This window comes from Panthera tigris, chromosome A3 (assembly GCF_018350195.1).
Source record: "Panthera tigris isolate Pti1 chromosome A3, P.tigris_Pti1_mat1.1, whole genome shotgun sequence".
Lineage (NCBI taxonomy): Eukaryota > Metazoa > Chordata > Mammalia > Carnivora > Felidae > Panthera > Panthera tigris.
The window spans coordinates 62906686-62931470 of record NC_056662.1 but is presented as its reverse complement, the minus strand read 5'-3'; the positions used below and the strand labels follow the sequence as shown (position 1 = coordinate 62931470).

Below are 24785 nucleotides of genomic sequence, written 5' to 3'. Positions count from 1 at the left end.
GGCTATAGCAACATTTTTCTAGATAGGTCTCCTGAGGCAAGAGAAACAAAAGCAAAAATGAACTATTGGGAGTACATCAAAATAAAAGCTTCTGCACAGCAAAGGAAATAACCAACAAAACTAAAAGGCAACCTATGGAATGGGAGAAGATATTTGCAAATGACATATCCAATAAAAGGTTAGATATAAACAACTGATACAACTCAATACTCAAAAAACAAATAATCTAATTAAAAATGGGCAGAGAAATCATAGTAATAATTTAAAAAAAGACAAAAAAATGGGCAGAAGACATGAACAGACATTTCTGCAAAGAAGGCATTCAGATGGCCAAAAGACACGTGAAAAGATGCTCAACATCTGATTCATCATCGGGGAAATGCAAATCAAAACTACAATGAGATATTATCTCACACCTGTCAGAATGACCAAACTCAAACATAAGAAACATCAAGTGTTGGCAAGGATGTGGAGGAAAAGAAACCCCCTTGCACTGTTGGTGGGAATGCAAACTGGTATAGCCACTGTGGAAAACAGTGTGGAGGTTCCTCAGAAAATTAAAAATAGAACTATCCTATTTTCCAGTAGTCACACTACTGGGTATTTACCCAAGAAATCCAAAAACATTAATTCAAAGGGACACATGCACCTGATGTTTACTGCAACATTATTTACAATAGCCAAACTGTGGAAGGAGCTGAAGTGTCCAATAGATGAATGGATAAAGAAGATGTGGTATATATATTATATATATATGCAATGCAGTATTACTCAGCCATAAAAAAGAATGAAATCTTGCCATTTACGACAACATGGATAGAGCTAGAGAGTATAATGCTAAACAAACTTAGAGACACATATACCATGTGATAGCACTCATATGTGGAAATTTAAGAAATAAAACAGATGAGCAAAGGGAAAAAAAAAGAGACAAACGAAGAAACAGACTTTTCACTATAGTGAACAAACAGATGGTTACCAGAGGCGAAGTGGTTTGGGGGAAGGGAGAAATAGGAGATGGGAATGAAGGAGTATAGTTATCGTGTTGAAAAAAAAAAAAATGATTTACAAAAAAAAAAAAATACTAAAATGGGAGAACACAAAACAAAGTCAGGAGGATGATTCAGGACATTGTTTGGTATGAGTGGAGTGTTTATGGAGGCCTCCAATGCTAGGTTGAAGACTTCAGATTTCACTCAGTTGGTAACTAGGAACCAGAGCCATTCTGCCTTCAGCAAAAAAGGGGAATTAATGGAAACAGATGAGTTTGCAGTGTGAGAGCAAAAAGAAACCAGAAGACTGGTAAGATGTGCATAACTGTAATCTAAGAGTGAGGTGATAAGGTCCTGGAGTAGAGTAGTCACTGAGAAAAAAGAGGAAAAAGAATGAAATTGAGCATTACCATGGAATAAGAATCTTTAAGATTGTTGACTTGCAAATACCCAACTTACACATTTAATAAAATAATTTTATAGGATATAACCACAGGATCTTTGGGATTAGGAAACCTGTCTTTTTAAACAATTTTTTTATTTTATTTTTTAAGTTCATTTATTTGAGAGAGCATACACACACAGAGGAGCAGTGGGAGAGGGAGGGAGAGAATCCCAAGCAGGCTCCACACTGTCTGTGCAGAGCCCTACATGGCGCTCGAACTCACAAACTGAGATCATGACTTGAGCTGAGATCAACATTTGGGTGCTTAACTGACTGAGCCACTCACACACCCCTTAGGGAACCTTTCTGAAGTACAGGTAAACTGTGTTTTACTGTTTTTTTGGTAAATACATATGTCAAGTTGTTTACATTTTGCTTATTTCATTGAAAAAGTAACGTTTTATTGCTTGATGTGTTTTAGGTACGGATAGATACGCTAGGCTTGCTTTGTGAAAGTAATCGAAGTACAGAAATCGTTTCCACAGAAGAAATGCAGTGGATTCAATTCTTTATCGCATACAATCTTAACAGTCAGTCCCCAGGAGTGCGGCAACAGATTTGTTCTCTTCTTAAAAAGGTAGAATTTCTCATCAGAAAGTATTGGAAAGTGGTGGACTCTGCTCTGCAAATCATTTTTGAAAAGAGCTCAGATTTTGAGAGAATGTGGGAATAATGGTCATAGGATTGGACTGCACATCCCTTCATGGCCCTTCTGTGAACCATTTCCCTAAAGTTTACATTTGGGATTCAAGTCCATGGTATAAAGTCCTTTCGTTTTGGTGTAAAATAAATCAAACTTGAGCTCTTTTTTTTTTTTTTTTTTATGTTTGAAAGTAAAAAAAAAACTATAGTGATGGATCTTTCAGGGTGAAAGGTATTTTAAGAAAACTTTGGTGAGGGGAGGAAAGATGCCCTTGAAGCTTTACCATTTAAGTGCCTCATGAAATGGTGACTGTTGACTAATTCCACTTGAATTAATCACATGCCACATTTATGGGATGCAGAATTGGGAGAGTATAGAAGTGAGTATATCTGTAGTTTCATGCCAACCTAAAGGAAGTAGAACTGTAGTTTAATGACTGTATTCTGATTTGCAGTGATTTTTTTTGGGGGGGGGTTTAAAAATATGTGTTCATTTTCTGTCAGAGAGAAACACTGTATAAATATTAAGAGTTTAGAAACCAGTACTCTCCTTGCCTGAGGTTTAGTCTAAAGAATGTAGAAAACTTGTCCTTTGCCTTTTTTTAGACTGACATTTAAGATGAATGGAACTCACGTATGCTTTATTTTTCTTTTTCTCAAAAGTTGTTTTGTAGGATACAGGAGAGTTCTCAGGTGCTTTATAAACTGGAGCAAAGTAGATCCAAACATGAGCCAGAGAATGAGTTATCCAAACAGCACCCTTCTGTATCTTTACAGCAGTATAAGGTAGGTGACCTGTTTCTAGACTTAAGGATTTTTACGAAACCTAGAGCAATTATGAATAAACGTTAAAGGGAAATAAATGGAAGTCTTGTAGTGAATAGCGTTTCTGTGCTTTTTTTCCCTTCAATCTGGGTTTTACATATTTCTTCTGGCGCTTTGGTACTTCTCTCGAGGTACTCTGAGTTAGAGAACCAGTGCTGGACTTGAGTCCTGTTACAGAATAACAGTAATGGGTTCACCTCAATCATTTACAGCTTAATGGGGGCTACATTAATTTAGTACTTTAACGGAAAGGTAATTGCTGGCCCTGAACTCGTCCACCCCTCCCCAGGGTAGAAGATTGCTATATCAGAGCCTGCTTCTTCTTTAGACTAACATGACCTACAGTGGCTTGGTATTAGTGTTTCCTGGTCTGTGGTCCAGCTATGGAGTTTCCAGTCTATTCCATTTGGGAGGGAGTGTGAAGAGTAGGACTAGGTTTCAGGGTGCTGTGCTAATGGCATGGATAGAACCCCAGACATAGAAGCTCTAGACTGGGCCAAAGCTTAGCTTGACAACCTTCCATTTCTGTCCATCAGGAGTTTTTCACTGATTTCTTACTCCAAATCTAGCCTCTCAGAAGCAGGCTCTTATTTTCTTCTAAGACTCAGAGGACAGGGGCACCTGGGTGGCTCAGTCCATTAAGCATCTGACTTTGGCTCAGGTCATGATCTCACAGTTCTTGAGTTCAAGGCCCACACCAGGCTCTGTGCTGACAGCTCAGAGCCTGGAGCCTGCTTCAGATTCTGTTTCCCTCTCTCTGCCCCTCCCAGCTTGACTCCCTCTCTCTCTCAAAAATACATGAACATTAAAAAAATTTAAGAATCAGAGGACACGAGTTCGTTTATTTTCTTTCATTTAGCGAAATAGTTGTGATAAATTAATGATACATTGGAGCCATTACATACAACCTATTCTAAACATTAGTATGGATGGCCTTAGCTTTCAGCTTTGTATTTGAAAGGTAAAAAAATCATGTAAAGGAGAATATTTCTATACCAAGGTTGAAGTCACCTTCAGCTTTGTAAAATCCCAACAGCGAAGATTGGAAAGTTACAACCTAAACATGAAAGACATCGGTGTAGTCCCATATCTGCCACTGGCTAGTTGGCTTACCTTATGAGTCTGTTTGACTCTAAGTGGGGTGAGTACCTTCTCTAGAAAGGTTGCTCTTGAGGATTAAACGAGAAAGCTGTTTGTAAACTCTAAATCACCCTAAAAAACCTTGCTGGGCGTCATTAAAAATGATTAGCGTGCATACTGAGCACTTGCTTTTTGTTTGGAGCACTCATTTTTAGCCTTTCTTAGATCATTACTAGATGATCTAAGAAAACATGGCTCTTTTGCCTGTTTTTGCAAGAGGTAAAATAACATTTGTGAAATCTGAATTAGGTACTTAGGAAGATAAAACCTTTATTATGGATTGACATTCTGAATTTGTGTGGATACCTGGTTTCTTAGTTTGTCTTTGTGAATATATATGTTTTTGAAAATAGTCCTTTAGAGTCTTCACCTGAGTCAATCTCATGGTTCTGATATTTTCTCCCAACTGTAGTCACCTGTGGCTTTTGGCAGTTGTGACTTTGACACTATATTATTTATCATCATCTTTATAATAGTGGGAATAGTGGGTGTCATGCACAGTGTATGATAGGCTTGGTGCCAGTCAACAGAGTGAATCCTGGGGGAGAAGAGGAGGCTATTAGTTGGGAAAGGTGTCTTCGAGTCTAGTGAAGGAGATTATTTCATATCTAAATAACTAATAGTAATAGCTAGAGTACTTTTAAATTTACAAAATGCTTTGTATCCACATTTTCATTTAAACTTTAATAGCAAAACTGTGAGAGGCATTATTATCCTCACTTAAAAATGAGAAAATTAGGGCGCCTGGCTGGCTCAGTTGGAAGAGCGTGTGACTCTTGATCTCGGGGTTGTGAGTTAAAACCCGATGTTGGGTGTAGAGCCCACTTAAAAAAAAAAAGAGTGGTGACCGGGTGGCTCAGTTGGTTAAGCGCCCAACTTTGGCTCAGGTCGTGATCTCCCTGTTTGTGAGTTAAAGCCCTGCATCGGGCTCTACACTGACAGTGCGGAGCCTGTTTGGGATTCTCTCTCCCTCTCTCTGTGCCCCTGTCCTGCTTGCACTCTCTCTCTCAAAATAAATAAACTTCAAGACAATGAGAAAACTGCATCTTGGAAAAGTTGAGTAACCTGTCCAAGGTCCCTCAGCTACTAAGTGGTAGAGCCAAACTCCTATCCACATCTGCTCTTATTCCTAAAATCTGAATAGCGTTTTCCCTAATACCTGCTTTTTTGAAAGCTTGGAAGTGAAAAAGTGCAGGGAGAATTTGTGAATGACACATAAGGTACTTGGAGGACCAAAGGAGCTGAGTAACAGGAAATAAGTTAGAGAATCAAGTTGGGGATGGGTAGCAATTTTTTTTTTTTTTTTTTGCTATAACAATCAAAACAGAGCTTAACTAACACACTGTGTGTGTATGTATAAATAAAATTTCCTTTTTTCCCCTAGGGAATACAGGTTTTTTTTTTGTTTTGTTTTTTTTTTGTACCTATAAGGAGATATGTCATGGAGGTTCAGGAATTTCATACTTGTAGTTACACAGTTAACAAGTGGCAAAGCTGGAAATAGAAACCAATTTCATATCTGTGGTTGGCTTCCCTCTCTGGTCACCTAAGTGTTCCATCTTCTATGCATGAAAATGTAGCATAACAGTAGAATTAAACATACAGATATTTGTAATTTGAAATATATCACTTTAAACAATTTTAATGTTATTTTTCAATAGCCTGAATTATAACATGGCAAAAAGTCTTAAAGGCAAGTAGGGAAAACACCTGAGTAATCTAAAGGGATTTTGAATGCTAGGCTAAGGTATTTGGGAGCCTAACTAGGAGCTGTTAAAAGTGACAGGAACAGGGGCGCCTGGGTGGCTTAGTTGGTTGGGCGTCCGACTTCGGCTCAGGTCATGATCTCACGGTTCGTGGGTTCGAGCCCCACATCGGGCTCGGTGCTGACAGCTCAGAGCCTGGAGCCTGCTTCAGATTCTGTGTCTCCCTCTCTCTCTGACCCTCCCCCGTTCATGCTCTGTCTCTCTCTGTCTCAAAAATAAATAAACATTAAAAAAAAAATTAAAAAAAAAAAGTGACAAGAACATATATTGAGCTTCTCCTATATGTATAGGACAATATGCTTAGGACTAGGGATATAAATGTATGAACTGTGGTCCATGCCTCCCTGTGGGAGTCTGCTTGAGAGAAAGAACTATTTCTAAAAATATAAATGATAGTACAGTTAGGATAAGATCATTCTTTTTTAAAAAAAATGTTTTTAATGTTTATTTTTGAGAAAGAGAGACAGAGCACAAGTGGTGGAGGGGCTGAGAGAGAGGGAGACCCAGAATCAGAAGCAGGCTCCAGGCTCCAAGCTGTCAGCACAGAGCCTGATGTGGGGTTCAAACTCATGAACCCCAAGATCATGACCTGAGCCGAAGTCAGACACTCAAGCAACTGAACCACCCAGGCACCCCAGGATAAGATTATTCTTTTTTTTTGTTTGTTTAACATTTATTTATTTTTGAGAGACAGAGAGAGACAGAGTATGAGCAGAGGAGGGACAGAGAGAGAGGGAGACAGAATTCAAATCAGGCTGCAGGCTCCGAGCTGTCAGCACAGAGCCTGACACGGGGCTCAAACTACGAGATCATGACCTGAGCCGAAGTTAGACGCTCAACCGATTGAGCCACCCGGCTGTCCTGGATAAGATCATTCTTAAAGGATAAACTTGTTGTCCTTTAATGTGAATACTATACTATTCATTTATAATTAAAACTACTTTAACTAAGATACTTTCAATAACTACCCTATTGCTTTGAAACCCAATAGGTTTTTTATTTTTTTAATTTTTTTTGAAACCCAGTAGGTTTTTAAAAAAATTTTTTTTTTTTTTTGAAAGAGAGAGCACGAGTAGGGGAGAGGGGCAGAGGGAGACAGGGAGAGAGTCTTTTTTTTTTTTTTTTCTTGAGACAGAGAGAGAGGGAACAAGTGAGTGAGGGGCAGAGAGAGGGAGAGAGAGAGAATCCCATGACGGGCAGAGAGAGAGAGAAGCAGGGCTCATCCAAAGCGGGGCTCAGGCTCACCCGATGTGGGACTTGAACTCACGAACCGCAAGATCATGACCTGAGCCAAAGTCAGATGCTTAATCGACTGAGCTACCTAGGTACCCCAGAGAGGGAGAGAATCTTAGGCAGACTCCACCACACTCAGTGTGGAGCCCAACATGGGGCTCGATCCCATGACCTGAGCTGAAATCAAGAGTTGGAAGCTCAACTGACTGAGCCACACAGGTACCCCAAAATCCAATAGATTTAATAGACTAATAAAGTCTCACTTAGAGCTTGTAAGGGCCTATAAGATAAATCCCCATGATTGTATGTCATTGACCAAAGAAATGAATGCCAAGGTCCTTTCTGGAATCAGTTGGGACTAGAACTGCTTATGTGCTGCTCAGTTATATGTTGTTGGGGCATAGTGGTATATGAGATGCTTGAGAATCATAGCTTTTCCTTCTAAGTTTTCTCTTCAGTGTTACACAGAAATAGTAATAATTATTAGTATTTTAACCAGAGGAAGAAGACTTTATCTTGGATAAACTATTTCCCATTTTGCTTTTTTTTTAAATTGCATTTTACTAAAAGTTTCCATTTTTTTCCTTAACATTTATATAAAGAGAATGGTAGAGCCAGAGTCTCAAAGGGGAAGATAGAATACAGTGGAATAGTTGGATCTTTTTATGATTTGTGTCATTAGAGCCACATTTATCAAGTATTATATTTACCAAATTTATCAAAGTAGTATGTATTGGATTTTGGGGGGGGGGGGTCATTAAAAAAAACTTTAAAAAATATACATACTCGAATGCCTCTGGTGAAGAAACCAATATTCGTACGGCTTTAGCACAAGTCAGAGCAGAACGGATCTTGTTCTCACTAAAAATGTGTACTTTTTTCTTGTATAGACTACAATAGAAATTGTACTCCTTGACCCTATAGAGATAGGGTTACGGTCAAGGGTACCAATCTGAATTGTCAAGGAAATGAACAACTAGTATTGTTTTTAAAAATATTTTCCCTGTTAATTAAAAAAGAAGCCCAGTTCGGGCACCTGTGTGGCTCAGTCAGTTAAGTGTCTGACTCTTGGTTTTGGCTCAGGTCATGATCTCACTCCTTCATGGGTTCGAGTCCTATATCGAGTTCTGCACTGACAACGGGGAGCCTGCTTGGAGTTTCCCTCTCTCTCTGCCCCTCCCCAATTTGCACTGTCTCTGTCTTCTCAAAATAAATAAATAAACATTAAAAAAAAAAAGAAAACTCCACTCTTTTTTTTAATTCAAATCCCAGTTAATTAACATATAATGTAATAATGGTTTCAGGAATAGAATTTAGTTATTCATCACTTATGTATAACACCCAGTGCTCATCCCAACAAGTGCCCTCCTTAATGCCCATTTAGCTCATCCCCTCACCCAACAGCTCTCCAGCAACCCTATTTGTTCTCTGTATTTAAGAGTCTTTTATGGTTTGCCAAAAAAAAGAACCCCACTCTTAAAGGTGTTACTTTGAAGATAACCTATTATGAGTTAAGTTACTTACTATAATTTTTTTTTTTTTTTTTTTTAGAATTTCATGTCATCCATTTGCAACAGTCTTTTTGAAGCGCTGTTTCCTGGTTCTTCCTACCCAACTAGATTTTCAGCTTTAACCATTTTAGGCTCAGTAGCTGAAGTTTTTCCAGTCCCAGAAGGTAAGCTTTCAATAATGTTTGGAGAAAAGTATTTTTTTCTTGCAAAAACACATATTTTTTTCAACATTTTGTCTTACTTAAAGTTTTAGTTTTGTCATCTTTTATTTAGGTTCTTATAGGAGGTTTTATTCTCACTATATAATTCTTCCTTGGACATAATTAAATTTGTCATTTAGGGACGTAAGGCTGAGGAATTGTTTTCAGTGATCATTATTTCCCAACCCAAAACTACAGTTTTCACGGATTATGCTTATGATGAGAAGAGTGGCTTCTCTCAACCCCCAGTTCATGTGTTGCTGTTTTCAGATAGTGTACAATCTGTCCTTTAAGTTTTGAAAATTAAAAAAAATAATAGCTTCTTTAAAAAAAATAATAGCCTCTTTATGTAAAACATTCCTCAGTGAGTCTTTGTGGTTAAAATGTGGTTTCCCTTATATGCTCTCAGTTTCATAAGTCCCAATCTGGTTTCAGAAAGACAGTATGTGGATGTCATTTCCAGGCATTCTGGTTTAATGATACCCTTTATTTCGCCTGTGGGGTACTCAAGAGGATGAACATTTAACTTCCTTCTGAGTCAGTTTTTTTCCTTTCTGACAACAAATAGTTCTTTTTATCCCTGCACTTAATTAAGTGTGTACGTTTTAATGTGGATTTCTTGTTTGTGCTCAGTGTTCCTTGACTGTGGTTAAATAGAAAAATATCCTGCTCAGCTGTTCTTTTGGAGGGAATGGCCAGAGGACCAGGAGGCTTTACACTGTAATTGGGTTATTATTATTTTTAGTTTAAATTTTTAGGCAAAGTGTAATGTTTTGGCAGGGAGGAGGATGGTTTTTGCTGTTCATGCAGCCCTGCTTCATTTAAAGAACACCATTTTTTTTTTTTCCAAGTTTTTGTTTTGAAAAGATTCAAACCAAGAGCAAAGTTTCAAGAATAGTTCACAAACGGCCATGTACCCTCTACCTAGATTCATCAGTTGTTATTATTTTGCTATATTTGGTTTATCTCTCTTTCGTTATTTTTTTTTTAACCACAACACAATGATCAAATTCAGGAAATTTAATGTTGATATGCTATTATCTATTATATAATCCACAACAAAATTTGCCAGTTGTCCCAATGAGTGGCCTTTCTTAGAAAAAGATTTTTACTGGGGCGCCTGGGTGGCTCAGTCGGTTAAGCGGCCGACTTCAGCTCGGGTCACGATCTTGCAGTCCGTGAGTTCGAGCCCCGCGTCAGGCTCTGTGCTGACAGCTCAGAGCCTGGAGCCTGTTTCAGATTCTGTGTCTCCCTCTCTCTGACCCTCCCCCGTTCATGCTCTGTCTCTCTCTGTCTCAAAAATAAATAAACATTTAAAAAAAAAAAAAAAAAAAAAAAAAAAGATTTTTACTGTGATCCGGGAACCAATCCCAGATCACACATTGCATTTCACTGTTATGCCTCTTAAGCCTCCTTTAATCTGGAAAGTTTTTTATTTCGTGACATTAACATTTTGAAAGAATGTATCTCCATTTGGGTTTGCCTTATTGTTTCGATTGATTCAGGTTGTGCATTTTTGGTAGGTATAATGCATAAGTAATGTGGTGCTCTTCTCAGGGCATGTTATCAGGAGATACATGATACTGGTTTGTCCTGTTATTCATGGTGATTAATTTGATCACCTGATTAAGGTAAGTGTGGTAGGCCCAAGCTCGACCTACAAAAGATAGCATCAAATCCTTAGAACCTGTTAATGTGAACCTTACCTAGAAAGCAGGCCTTTGCAGATATGATTAAGTTAAGGGTCTTAAGATAGTCCTGATTATGTGGGTGGGCCTAAATCCACCACAGCTGTTGTTATTAGAGAGGAACAGAGGGAGATGTGACACACAGAAGAGGAGGAGTCAACAGTGGACATGGAGATTGGAGTGATATGGCTTCAAGCCATGGAATACTGGCAGCCATCAGAAGCTGGAAGAGGTGAGCAATGAGTTCTTAGAACCTCCAGAGCAAGTGTGGTTCCACCGGCACCTTCATATCAGACTAATAGGACATTAGTCAAAATGGATCCAGTACTGTGAAAAAATAGATTTCTCTGGTTTTAAGTCACCAGGTTTATGGTAACTTGTGACTTTATGCACAGAAATGAATACAGGGCTATCCCATCGGTTTAAGGAATTTATGTCGTATTATAACTTAATTTAGAAGATAAGGTTTTTTGTTTTTTTTTTTTTACATTTTTTTGATGTTTGTTTAGTTTTGAAGGAGAGAGAGGGAGAGCATGAGAGGGGAAGTGCAGAGAGAGAGAGGGAGACACAGAATCCGAAGCAGGCTTCACGCTCCAAGCTGTCAGGACAGAGCCTGACGCGGGGTGTGAACCCATGAACTGTGAGATCATGACCTGAGCTGAAGTCAGATGCTCAACTGACTGAGCCCCTAGAAGATAAGGTTTTACCTGAGAATGATTGATTATCCACTTAACAAAAATTTTTCTGTGTTTAGTGTAGTTAGAGTTGCACCTAGGTGTATGGAAATAATAGTAGGCTGAATTAATATTGGTAACTTTTTAAAGTTTATTTATTTGAGAGAGAGAGAGAGTGCATGGTGGAGGGGCAAAGAGAGAAGGAGGGAATCTCAAGCAGGCAGTGCAGAGCCCCATGCAGGGCTCGACACCAAGAATCAGGTGCTTAACCTGACTGAGCCACACAGGCACCCCAATATTGTTATTTTTTTTAATTGAGAGAGTAGTTTAGTTAATTAATTTTATTATTATTTTTTAGAGTTTATTTATTTTGAGAGAGAAAGGGAACACGTGCAAGCAGGGGAGGCGCAGAGACAGAGGGAGAGAGAGAAAGAATCCCAAGCAGGCTCTGCGTTACCAGCACAGAGCTAGATATGGGGCTTGAACTCATGACCTGAACCCAAATCAAGAGTTAGGCATTTAACCAACTGAGCCACCCAGGCTCTGTGAGTAGTTTAATATGTTTAAATGTACTTTAAAAGTGAAAAACCTGAGTCATCTTCCTAATGAGTGAGTCACATATAATTGGGCAGTGACTGATATCACAGTAATTATGTTAATTAAACAACTGGAAGGTAATGCAAATGCAGCAGGCCACACTTTACCCATTAACTTTAAAGGAAGCTAAAGAGGCATGGCTGTGAAATACAGTGTGGGAAACATAAATTCATTCTTCATCTTTATCTCAAGAACTTGAATGTGGGTTTTTATTTTATTTTACTGATGTGGGATTAGTCAAGATGGTTTCTGCCTTTACTCAAGTATATCTTAAGTTCAAGAAGAATAAACCACATGTTCCTTTTTCACTCAGAGTAAAATGTCATGGTATTCATGGTGCTAAATTGGATTCCACAGTTATATTAAAAGGGTTTGCTCAGCAAATACTTATTTAGTGCTTATTACATGTCAAGCAGCCAAGGATATGTAGTGTACAAAGCAAAATGGTTCCTATTAAAAAAATTTTTTTCTATTTGGGAGAGAGCAAGAGAGAGAGTGAGCATGTGCAGGGAAGGGCAGAGGGAGAAGGAGAGAGGGAGAATCCTAAGCAGGTTCTATGCCTAGCACAGAGCCCAATGTGGGGTTCAATCTCACAACCCTGGGATCATGACCTGAGCCAAAACCAAGAGTTGGATGGTCAACAGACTGAGCCACCCAGGTGCCCCAAAATGCTTCCCATTTTTGAGCTTAGATATTTCAGTGAAGGGGGACAGACAATAAATTAACAAGTAATGTATAGAATTTCAGATGGAGAGAAGTATTATGAAAAAATATTTCAGGAAGGAAAGTGGGGGGAATATTGAGTGTCTGCTAGGATGGGAAGCTGTTTCCGTCCGTGGTGTCAGAGATGGTTTCAGATTTGAGCAAAGTTCCTAAACGAGCAGTGGGTCAAAGAAGAAATCACAAAGGAGATTAGAAAATACTTTGAGATGAATGAAAACCAAAGTACGATTTACCAGAACTTACGGGATGAAGCAAAAGCTTATAGGGAGATTTACAGCTGTAAACGCCTACATTAAAAAAGAGAAATGATCTCAAATCAATAACTTAACTTTACACCTCAAAGTATTAGAAAAAAGAAGAGCAAACAGCCCACAATTAGCAGAAGGAAGGAAATAATAATATGATAAATGAGTGAAATGGAGAATAGGAAAACATTATAGAGAATCAATGAAACCAAAGTTGGTTTTTTTTTTTAAGTTGGTTTTTTTTAAAAGGTCAACAAAATTGACAAAATTTTAGCTACAAGAAAAAAACAAAAGAAGGTGCAAATAACTTAAGATCAGAAATGTAAGCAGGGACATTATTCTATTGACCTTATAGAAATAAAAATGATTTTAAGACAATACTATGAACAATTGTATTTTCAATAAATTGGATAACTTAGATGAAATGGACAGATTCCTAGAAACATAAAGTTACTGACTTAAACAGAGAACTTGTTATGTGTAGCAAATAAGAGATGGAGTCAGTAATCAAAAGCGTATCAGCAAAGAAAAGTCTAGAGGGAGTGGCTCCACTGCTAATTCTACCAAACATTTAAAGACTTAAAATCAGCCCTTCTCAGACTCTTCCAAAAAATTGGACAGAAGGGAACATTTCCAGACTCATTCTGTGGAGCCAGCATCACCCTGTTACCAAAGCCAGACAAAGACACCGCAAGAAAACTATAGGCTGGTATCGCTTATAAACATAAATATAAAAATTCTCTACAGAATGTTAGCAAACCAAACCCAACAGCATATTAAAAGTATTATACCCATAGCTAATTAAGTGGAATTTATTCCAGGAATGCAAGGGTGGTTTAACATAAAAAAAAAAAAGGTCAATGTAATACACCACATTAAAATGAAGGGGAAAAAAAAAAGCCATGATAATCTGTATTGATGCAGAAAAGTGTTGACAAAATTCAGCAGTGCCCTGTCATGATAAAGAACACTTAGGAAACTAGGAATAGAAGGGAGCTTGCTTGCTTGCTTGCTTTCAGTTGTTTTGAACATTTATGTATTTTTAAGACAGAGACAGACACGAGTGGGGTCGGGGGGGGGGGGGTGGGGGAGGTGCAGAGAGAGAGAGAGGGAGACACAGAATCTAAAGCAGGATCCAGGCTCCAAGCTGTCTGCACAGAGCCCGACTTGGGGCTCAAACTCAAGGACCTTGAGATCACGACCTGAGCCAAAGTCGGATGCTCAACCTACTGAGCCACCCAGGTGCCCTGAAGGGAGCTTTCTTAATAGGATAAAGGACATTCATGAAAATCGCACCATACTCAATGGTGAAAGATCGAAAGCCTTTCCTCTGTGATCAGGAACAAGATACAGATGTCCACTTTGACCACTACTGACCACCATTGTACTGAAAGCTTTAGCCAGAGCAGTAAGGCAAGAAAAAGAAATTAAAAGCATCTGAGTTGGAAAAGAAGCAAATTTGAACTGAGGTGTAAATAAATGACAAAAACTTGATTTACTTGCTCTAGGAGTTTCACAGGGTTCCACTAACTTGTTAATATTAAATAAGAAATGCACATCATATTGAATATCATGCCTCAAATTAACATAGGAATGTTTTCAGGTATTTTCAGTGGTTCATTTGTTAAGTGTTCTTTACATTCTGCTGTGAAGCCCATTATTCCCATAGTTGTTTAGTCTTAATCTTAGATTTAAGTGGACTTGGTGACTACCATCATTCTTTTGTGATAGTTTTTCTGTTCATTTCTTGGTTGGCTGAAATTCATCTTTTCTTTGAGAAGAGTTTTTGGGGAAATGTAGTTCTTAATTTCTTATACCTCCAGAAATGCTTATGTTGCTGTTACACATGATGCTGGAATAGGATTTTGATGTATAATTTTTCACCACAACTTTCCCTGAGGATGTTGTAAGCATTGCTCCACTGTCTTCTAGCCTCACGTGTTGCTAAGGCAAAGAATAAAGCCAGCTTAATTTTTTCCATTTTGTAGATGAATTTTGTGTCTGAATGACCAAAAGATTCCTTCTTTATCTTTGATGCTCCGTGATTCTATTAGGATATGTCATTGATTATTCTGCATTGATTTAACTAAGGTGGTAGGACTTTGGATTCCAGATCAAGACATTTTACAAAGATTTTTTAAAAGATGAATTCCGAAATTTATTTGTTTTTATTTATTTAAAAACCAACTTTGGGATCTTTTATATACAACATACTCTTTGAAAGAGAATGGTTTTAAACAAAATTTTAAAAAGTATTTTTTATTTGGGGAACTTTATTATTTTATCATTTTAGGAAATAAAGGACAAATTATTCTTTTATATGCTACTCTGGATAAACTGTGAAGTGTGAATTTTTCTTTAAATTTGACCAAATAATTTAAACATGTTGATTTCCTTTTTCTTTTATTAACTTAAAATATTATGATTTATTTATTAAAATAATTTTTTTAATGTTTATTTATTTTTGAGGGAGAGGGAGACAGAGTGTGAGCAGGGGAGGGGCAGAGAGAGAGAGGGAGACAGAATCTGAAGCAGGTTCCAAGCTCTGAGCTGTTAGCATAGAGCCTGATGTGGTGCTCAGACTCATGAATTGCGAGATCATGACCTAAGCCAAAGTGGGTCGCTTAACCAACTGAGCCACCCAAACACCTTTATTTATTTACCTTTTAAAGTAAGCTCCACACCCAAGGTGAGGCTTGAACTCACGACCCTGAGATCAAGAGTTGCATGTACTGTTGATTGAGCCAGCCAAGTGCCTCCCTCTTTTATTCACTTTTAAATCTTTTTCTTTTTTTAGGTCAAGTCCAAACAGTGTATCAGCTGAGTCATGATATCGATGTCGGTCGTTTCCAAACACTAATGGAATGTTTTACCAGTACTTTTGAAGAAGTGAAAATTTTAGCATTTGATCTTCTGATGAAGTTACCAAAAACAGTTGTACAATTCCAGGTCTTTGGTCTTTTCCTATATAAACGCAAATGTGGTATATGCATGAAAGCTTTCTAGTTTTAGCAGCAAATAAAGCAATCTGGATTGTCCAGGCTCTTTGCGTCTGCCTTCTCACATCTTCTGACTATTTCAGTTATCATACGTATACTGTTGCAGGGTGGTAGGTAGGGATGGATGGTAGGGAAGGAGGAAATACCATAAGAGAAAACAAAGTCCACATCTGTGAGCTTTGCTTTTTTTATTGTTTTGATAAAAAAAGGAGGTGTAAGAAGCAGTAGGTTTTATTACCCACAAGATTTTTCATAGATTTCAGTTAACTGCGGTCTCCCCAGTTCCCGTGGACATGTTAATATTCGGTCCAAACACATCACTTACAGTAACTTGAGTATTTTGAGATAACATCCTTGCCAAGTTGACTGGGAAGCTGAGTGTAAGTGAGGTAGAGAACATGTTTCTGATCTTCCAACAAGCAGTAGCTAAACTGAGACTGAAACTCAGAGCACTTGAGGTTAACAACAGTTCTCTTCCTTGGCCTCCTACCCCAGCCCCAGCCCCAGCCCCAGCCCCAGCCCCAGCCCCAGCCCCAGCCCCAGCCCCAGCCCCAGCCCCAGCCCCAGCCCCTAAGAGAAGTTGTCTCTTCCTGACAACTGGCACTTCTAGCTGTAGGGTGAGAAGCGAAGGTGGGCTAGGAGTGATGGCACAACATGGGGTGCTTGGCTCTGCCCTTGAGGTATATTCTGAGGCTGTGACCACCAGCAGCTGTGGATTCACTGGCTCCAGAGCTTTGCTATGGCTTTCTGTTAGAACTGTATAGAGGCCAAAGGTGCCTAGAGGGGCTGCAGCTGAGCCATGGTCTGTTCTCTGGCTGTTAGGCTCTATTTAGGGTGGGACAGCTTATAGATACAGTGGGATTCTATAGGAGCGCATGTCAGAGAGCACAAGGTGTCTGTTTCATTGGCTTCTAGATGGCATTGCAGTATCTTAGAGCATCGTTCAGGTGCCCTGCTAAGCAGAAGCTTCTTTTGGTGCTTAGGCTTCAAACTTTTGTACCATATAGAGTTTTTAAAGGAGATGCTTTCTCTTCCTCTGTTTCCTTTCTCTTCTCCCACCTTCCCATCCTCCTTGCCCCTTACCATTCATCACACTGAAGCCTTGTATCATATAGATGACTCATACTTGGCAAATATTTCGAGAATATCTTGTGTGGGGAGGGTATATTATAGCACCTATATGAAAAACTTGGTCCTTTGATGTAACTTTAAAATGTTTTTAAATCCTAACTATTCTCTCTAAGGACCTGTGTGTGTATATATATGTATATATATATGTTTTCTGTGTATATATGTTTTTGATGGCATATCTTTGTAATACATGGTTTTACTACTCAGATAGTCTGTTGCCCTTTTTTCTTGTGGAGCTACATATCCAAGGTCTTTATATTATATTTTTACTGACCTCAGATGATAGAACAAAGATATTTTAGACTCCAAAGGCCATGTATTCTGTTTCTTACTAATTGTTAGTTAAGCAATTCTGGGACTTAACTGTAAGTTACAAAAAAATGGCTTAGGTGCTCAATTGGTTCTTTCTAATATTTATTTAGATTTGAGCTTTTGGCCCCTATCTTTAAGTTTTTTAGGTTGCAGAAAATTAAACATATCAAATGGCAAAGAATTTAAACTGAAAGAAATAGGTATTTGAATCAGTATGTTTGTTACCTGTTAGAAATAAATAGATTTCCAATTAAATTAAATATCTATATACCTATAACCAAATTGAAAATTAAGTTTATAATGATTTTTTCCCCTTGTATTAGACAGTTCTGGAATAATCCTAGTAGAATTAATATAATTGAGCCATGAAACCCTAAGTCCCAGTGTACTGAATATGCAGTCTGTCTACTATGGATTTGGGACTAGGACCCACATCTCCTGACTTCAGCCCAGTGCCTTTCCATGCATGTTACAGTGAACTGTCCTTTTCTTCGTTAGGACAGACATGTGAGTGGATGTTTCTATGAGATAGAGGTGTGGGAGCTCTGATGCAGAATTTCTGAGGCTGATATGAGCACTTTATTTTTTACACATATACATGGATTTTCACCAGGAATAGCCTGGTGGATTTGTCCTTTTGTGTGGACACAACACAGGTAAAATAAACTTCAGTGTACAAAAAACTCCATGTGGAAATAACAAAGATGATCTGGCCATTTCTACAGGAAAAAGCATATTTCTGCTGGAGAAAGAGGTGCTTTAAAAAAGAAAAGCATTATCAATGTTGCATTTCCCAAAGAAATTACATTCAAGATCCTCATCATTAGAGCTGAATAATAATAATCAATAATTACTATAATAAAAAGTCTAACCTATATTCAGGGAGAAAGGGAATTGAATTAATGTTTATACTGAGTACAGTTATGTGGCAGGCTCTGTTTTTAAATATGTACTATCCCTTCAAATCAAAGAAATGTTTCAGTGACAGTTACTGAGTCTGTGATTTATTCTAGGATTCGGAGAAACTGCAAGGCTTATTCCAGGCAGCACTGGAGCTCAGCACAAGCACCAAGCCATATGACTGTGTGACAGCTTCCTACCTGCTGAACTTCTTAATCTGGCAGAATGCCCTCCCCTCATCTCTCTCTGCCTACTTACAAACTCAACAAGCTGCATGTGGTGATGGAGATACATCTGCTATTGTGGTGGAAAGGAACACATTAATGGGTTTGTATTGAATAAATGACCTTTTGCTGTCGCTTATCAAAACCAGTATCTTTCTCACTATTCATTTAGTTAGCATTGCTAGTGGTTAAACATTTACTTGGTGTTTTTTATTTAAGAGTTTACCAGCATATGAGAATACATGAATTTCTCTTTTGCAAGTAAATAGTTTACTCAGCTATGACACTGTTTCTACACAGAGAGTTCGTGTTAAATAAGTAGATATACAAATGTATATTAATACAGCTCTTACTTAAATAGGACCTCTTTCTCTGCCAAAAATTGTGCTTTTTTTTTTTTTTTTGCAGAAATTTTTCTGTATCTACAGCCAGATCATCTTTGCTGTTTCTATATAGAGCAGAGTTCCTTTGTCTGTCAGGGCTCATGCTTTCACTGGCTGTCCCACTCCTGCCTTTTACTCTTCCCATAGCCGGTTCCAAGACCTAGGGTCTAAGTTGGCTGAGGCCTAGTGACTTCCAATGAATATTTGTTGAGGATTCATGTATTTACTTTTGTGCTAGTAAATCTTCATTTTGGAATTGTGAGGACAGATATGAATTTTTATTTAAAAAGAGAGAGAGGTCAGATGTAGGAAGAGTATTAAAAGTTGTTCTCTCCAAGATGGCAAAAATGCTGTGAAAAAGAGAACTAATAATGGGAAAAAATTAGGAGGCCCTGGGTAGTTCTGGTGGAAACGTGGCCATGGATCTGGGGATAGAGAGGTGACAGTGCCATGGAAGATGGCACTTACTCACTCTAGTTGCTTCAGGCCTGGGTTTGAAAGGAGACCCTGATACATGAGAGGAAGAGGTTTGCACTTCGGGTAAACTGGGGAGTTCATGTACAGGATTTATTTTATTCATTTTTTAATGTTTTTTTATTTTGGAGAAAGAGTGAGCGAGCAAGTGGGGGAAGGGCAAAGAGGATGAAAGAGGATCTGAAGCAGGCTCTGCACTGATGGCAGAGAGCCAATGGCGGGGCTCGAACTCATAAACCGTGAAATCATGACCTGAGCTGAAGTCGGATTCTTAACCCGACTGAGCCACCCAAGGGCCCCTCATGTACAGGATTTTTTAAATTCAAGGCATTTAAAAACTTTGTGAAATTTTTCATGCATACAAAAAATATTTAAATATATTTGGGATTTAAATAGTAATAGTATAAAAATTTCACAAGTTTTATTCCCAAGCTAGGTGATAACACACAACTTAAGAAGTACAACAGCACCCATACCTTTGAAGCCTCTCCTTTATCCTGGCTCCCTCCCCTTGCCGTATAATTACTGTCCTATATATTATGTCAGTCTTTCATCTTTATTTTACCTAGATTTTGCCACCCATGTATATATCATTCAAGCAATGTATTATTTACTTTTACATGATTTTGAATTTTATATAAATAGTACCATATGTATTATACAAGTTTACTGCAATTTATTAGTACATTTTCCTGTTGATGGACTTCTTCTTTCTAAATAAGTAATGCTGATATGAACACTCTCGTATGTATATCTTCTATTAGACATGTCTAGGAGTTTATGGTAAACAAAAAAGGATAATAGCCTAGTCATAAAATATGTGTATCCTCAGTTTAACTAGATGATGCCAAATAGATTTTTAAATTACATTCCTACCAATAAATTATGAGAGTTGTGGTGTATTATATCATCACCAGAACTTGCCCTTGTCAGATTTTAAAAGTTTATGGAATATAAAGTAGTATCTTGTGGTTTCATCTTGCATTTTTCTGATGGCTAATGTAATTGAACATCTTTTTACATGTTTGTAAGCCATTTGCTTCTCCCCTTCTGTGAAATGCCTTTGTTTAGTTTTCTATAGGGTTGTTTGTCTTTTTCCTATTGATTTTTAGGACTTATATATTCTAAATGTTAATAATTTACTGGTTAAACATAATTCTAAAATTTAAAGCTGCTGAGCTATGCTGGGATAACTGGATATTTATACACAAAAGAATGAAATTGAACCCACTACTTCATACCATATTACAAAAATTAGTTTAAAAGGAACCAAAGACCTAACTGCAAAAGGTAAAAAGAAAACATGGGTGTAAATCTATGTGATCTTAGGTTAGGCAGTGGTTTCTTGGATCTGACACCTAAAGCACAAGCAAACAAAGACAATATAGATAAATTGGCCTTCATCAAAATTTGAAACTTGTGTATGTCAAGCGGACCATCAAGAAAGTGAGAAGACAACCTGTAGAAGGGAAAACATATTTGCAACTCCTTTATCTGATAGAGGACTTGTGTCTAAAATATATGAAGAATTTTTACTACTCGCTAGTGGAAGCATATTACCAAATTTAAAAGTGGACAAAGAATCTGAATAGACATTTCTCCATAAAGACAAATGTGAAAAATAATCACATAAAAAGATGCTCAGCATCATTAGCCACTAGGGAAATACAATCAAAATTACATTGAGGAAGCACTTCATACCTAGTAGGGTGGCTCTAAACAAGAAAATAGATAATAACGTGTGTATGGGGATGTGGAGAAAATAGGGTTCTCACGCACTGCTGTGGGAATGTAAAATGGTGTAGCCACATTGGAAAACAGTCTGGCAGTTCCTTGAAAAGTTAAACATGGCGTTACTATATGATCCCACAGTTCCACGCTCAGGCTGCTCTAACAAGATACCATAGCCTGGGTGGCTTAAACAATGGACATTTATTTCTCACAGTTGTGGAAGCTGAAGAGTTTGAGATTAAGGTGCCAGCAGTTTCATATGCCTCGTGAGAACCCTTACCCTAGCTTCAGAGAGCACCCTTCTTGCTCTGTGCTCACATGGAGGAGAACAAGCTCTGGTCTCTTCCTCTTCTTTTAAGGACTCTAATCCCATCACAGGGTCCCACCCTCATGACCTCATCTAAACCTAATTACTTCCTAAAAACTCCCATTTTCAAATACCATCACACTTTAAGGCTTCAACATATGTACTTTGGGAAGGACACAAACATTTAGTCCATACTGGGCATATATACTTAAGAGAAATGAAAACTATGCCCAAACAAAAACTTGTACGTGAATGCTGATACCAACATTATTCATGATAACCAGAAAATGGAAACAGCTCACATGTCCATCAACTGTTAAATGGATAAATAAAATGTGATATGTTCATACAATGGACTGTTATTCAGCCATTAAAAAGTGAATATTGATACACACTACAACATGGATGAACTTTGAAAACATTATGCTAAGTGAAAAAAGCCATATAATATATGATTCCATTTAGGTATGTCCAGAATAGGCAAATCTACAGAGACAGAAAATAGATAAGCTTAGGCCTGGGGAAGGTGAGAGGTTGAGGGAGGGGAGTGACTGATAATGGGTAAGGGTTTTTTGATGGGGAGAGGGTTACAATGTTCTAAAATTCACTGTACTGATATTTGCACATATCTGTGAATATACTAAAAACCATTGGCTCGTGCACTAGGTGTATACATTGCATGGTACGTGAATTATATCTCAATAAAGCCATTATTTTAAAACAACAGCAACTGTTCTAATAGCACATGGCACATGGGCCTGGGTCTGATGCCCCAGATAGAGGAGGTCTAGGAAGGATTCAGAGTGAATGCTATAAATGGATCCAGGAAGTTAAGGAAAGACACAGTTCTACCTTAACTGGAAATACATAACAGGCTAGATAACTTTGGAAGATCTCCTCATTATTTTTTTTAATGTTTAATTTGAGAGAGAGAGAATACATAAGTGAGCACGAGCAGGGGAGGGGCAGAGAGAGAGGGAGAGAGAGAATCCCAAGGAGGCTCTGTGCTGGTAGCCCCATGTGGGGCTCAATCTCATGAACTATGAGATCATGACCTGAGCCAAAATCCAGAGTCAGAAGCACAGCAGACTGAGCCACCCAGGTGCCGCTGAAAGATCTCTTTTGAAAGCAACAAGAACAACAACAAAAACAAAAAACCTTGAACATAAAGCTTAGTTGAGTTGGATTTTTTGTGGGCACTGTTGAACTATTCACAAATTTATAAATGTGTTTCTAAGTTGGCATTATTCTGGGTTTTTGTTTGCTTTTTCTAGTTATCAAATGCTTGTTGGAAAATCTTGAGGAGGAAATATCTCAGGCTGAAAATTCTCTGCTTCAGGCAGCAGCATCGTTTCCACTATATGGGCGAGCCCACTGTATAACAGGAGCTTTGCAGAGGTTGTCTCTAAAGTAAGTATATCCACAGCTCTCTCCCGAGCATGCATTTCTGAGCTCTCAACTTTACTGGAATGTGTCCTAGGAAAGGAATGTATTGCATTAAAGAGAATTCAAAATTAGATTTTAAAAGGTACCTATGTACACATATTTTTATATGTCTTAAGTATTTCATAGATTGCACAGTTTTGAAACAAATTGTTTCAACTTCTTATGTGTCATAATTTCCATTTGCAATTTTTGATTGTTTGCTTTTACTACAAATTTCCCTACTGACTTCTGTTGCAGCAGCCTGCAGTTGGTGAGTGAATGGAGACCTGTGGTAGAGAAGCTCCTCTTGGTGTCATATAGGCTTTCTGCCGTGGTGTCTCCGGTCATTCAGAGTTCCTCCCCAGAAGGCCTCATCCCAATGGACACTGATTCAGGTCAGCAGATGAAAGAAACTGTAATTATTATATTTTTCCTCATTACTTCCCCCAACGTACCCCCCCAAACTATTTTTTGGGGAAGATATAAAAGTTAAATAGGTTGGTTAAGGAATTACTTATGATTAGTAAGATTGCTGCCACTTTAGTATTGTTTTTTACTCTTAAAAAATAACCAAAACAAACAAATCAATAAAGCAGGATGAGTGAAGTACTTTTTCCCCTGGGGTAGATTGGATTTTCTAGTATTGTCATTTCGGAGCACCACCTACTAGATAGCAGCTGGGACTGGGAGAGTGGGCAGGATAAATCAGAGAGGTGGGGTTCAGTCAGAGAGGGCAACCTGTTAGGAATCTGGAATGGGGAAAGAGCATTTGATATACAAAGACCATTTAATTAAAAAAGGAAATAGGAGAAGATACTCAAAATGCCCCAAATTGAACTCATGAACTTTCATCTGTCTTTTCCCTCCCAACCCCTGTGTCTTTGTAAATGGCCCTACCAAAGATCTGTTTACGTAAGTCAAGAGCCTTGGACTGCTTGACATCTCTGTCTTGCTCCGAATATACTGCCTGTCCTCACATTCTTTCAGTGGTGCCCCTTAACTGTCTTTCAAATCCGTTCTTTTATCTGTATCTTCTAACCTTACTCAAGGCTCTCCTCTCTTGTTCGGATGACTCCACAGGCCTCCCAACTGGTTTCTCCCCATCTCTTGGCTCATTCCATTTCCTTTTCACTGTATTCACAGCAGTCCTTTCTCATATAATTCATCATGTTACACATTATCTCTGCTTAACCCTTGTTGTCTGCCCCACTCCATCTCCCTTTATTTAAAATACTTGAGGGGCACCTGGGTGGCTCAGTCAGTTGGGCGGCCGACTTCGGCTCAGGTCATGATCTTGCAGTCCGTGAGTTCTAGCCCCGCGTCGGGCTCTGTGCTGACAGCCTGGAGCCTGCTTCATATTCTGTGTCTCCCTCTCTCTGACCCTCCCCTGTTCATGCTCTGTCTCTCCCTGTCTCAAAAATAAATAAACGTTAAAAAAAATTAAAAAAAAAAAAAAAAATACTTGAGTGACCTCAGATCAGATCCTATAATAGTTGGGTTCCTGCAACCTTGCCAGTCTCATTTCTTACACTTTTCTTCTTCCCAAAGCATTCCACATGGAGTTGTTGCAATTTAATTAACAGGGATCTTCTCAATATTTTCCTCCCTTGTGCTTAGCAAGTGCCTGGTAGAAAGAGGTTTACAATAAATATTTGTTATAATGAATAAACCAATGCAGTAATGATTCCTGAAATGTTAGGAACTAAGTGTGTGGGATGTCGTAGGTGGCATATATATACCTGTATTACAACAGCCAGAAGGGATTGGATGCTAAAGGTGTTATACTAACAGGAGTATTCCTTTGAACACCTAGAAAATCATGAAGAAAATTTACATTTGGTGTTGAAACATAGTTAGTGAATGCATTTTGGAGTGCAAATGAGAGTCTTGTATTAAAAACACACTGAGCATATATCATAAATACCCAATTAAAGTAACTTGGAGTTGTGTGTTTGTGTGAAAATGTTAGATTTTGTTCTTAACTAAAAATGAGTTGGCAGATTGATGATGGTTCATGATCTTAAGACACAGTTATTTGTTAATTTTGGCTGAGAGTTGACCAAAATTTGATGTTTTAGTTTTCTTACTTAAACAGTACATGGGAGTAAGGAACATTCAATCTCAAAGCTAATATTTGGATCAGGCAAGTACCAGTATATTCTGAATGAGAAATCTTGAATGTTTGTCACCTATTGTGGGTGGAGCCTATAGAGTATGC

The 24785-nt window shown here is 38.2% G+C and overlaps 1 protein-coding gene across 4 annotated transcripts in view; it reads left to right on the top strand.

Moving 5' to 3' along the window:
- THADA (THADA armadillo repeat containing) overlaps positions 1–24785 on the top strand; it is a 327215-nt gene that overhangs the window by 24773 nt on the left and 277657 nt on the right. For all 4 annotated transcript variants that reach the window (XM_007097838.3, XM_042981284.1, XM_042981287.1 and 1 more), the window contains 7 exons: positions 1859–2014; positions 2743–2865; positions 8595–8718; positions 15479–15630; positions 18137–18350; positions 22417–22552; positions 22826–22962. In XM_007097838.3, coding sequence (XP_007097900.2) covers positions 1859–2014; positions 2743–2865; positions 8595–8718; positions 15479–15630; positions 18137–18350; positions 22417–22552; positions 22826–22962 — 1042 coding nt within the window. The remainder of the gene's footprint in view (positions 1–1858; positions 2015–2742; positions 2866–8594; positions 8719–15478; positions 15631–18136; positions 18351–22416; positions 22553–22825; positions 22963–24785) is intronic.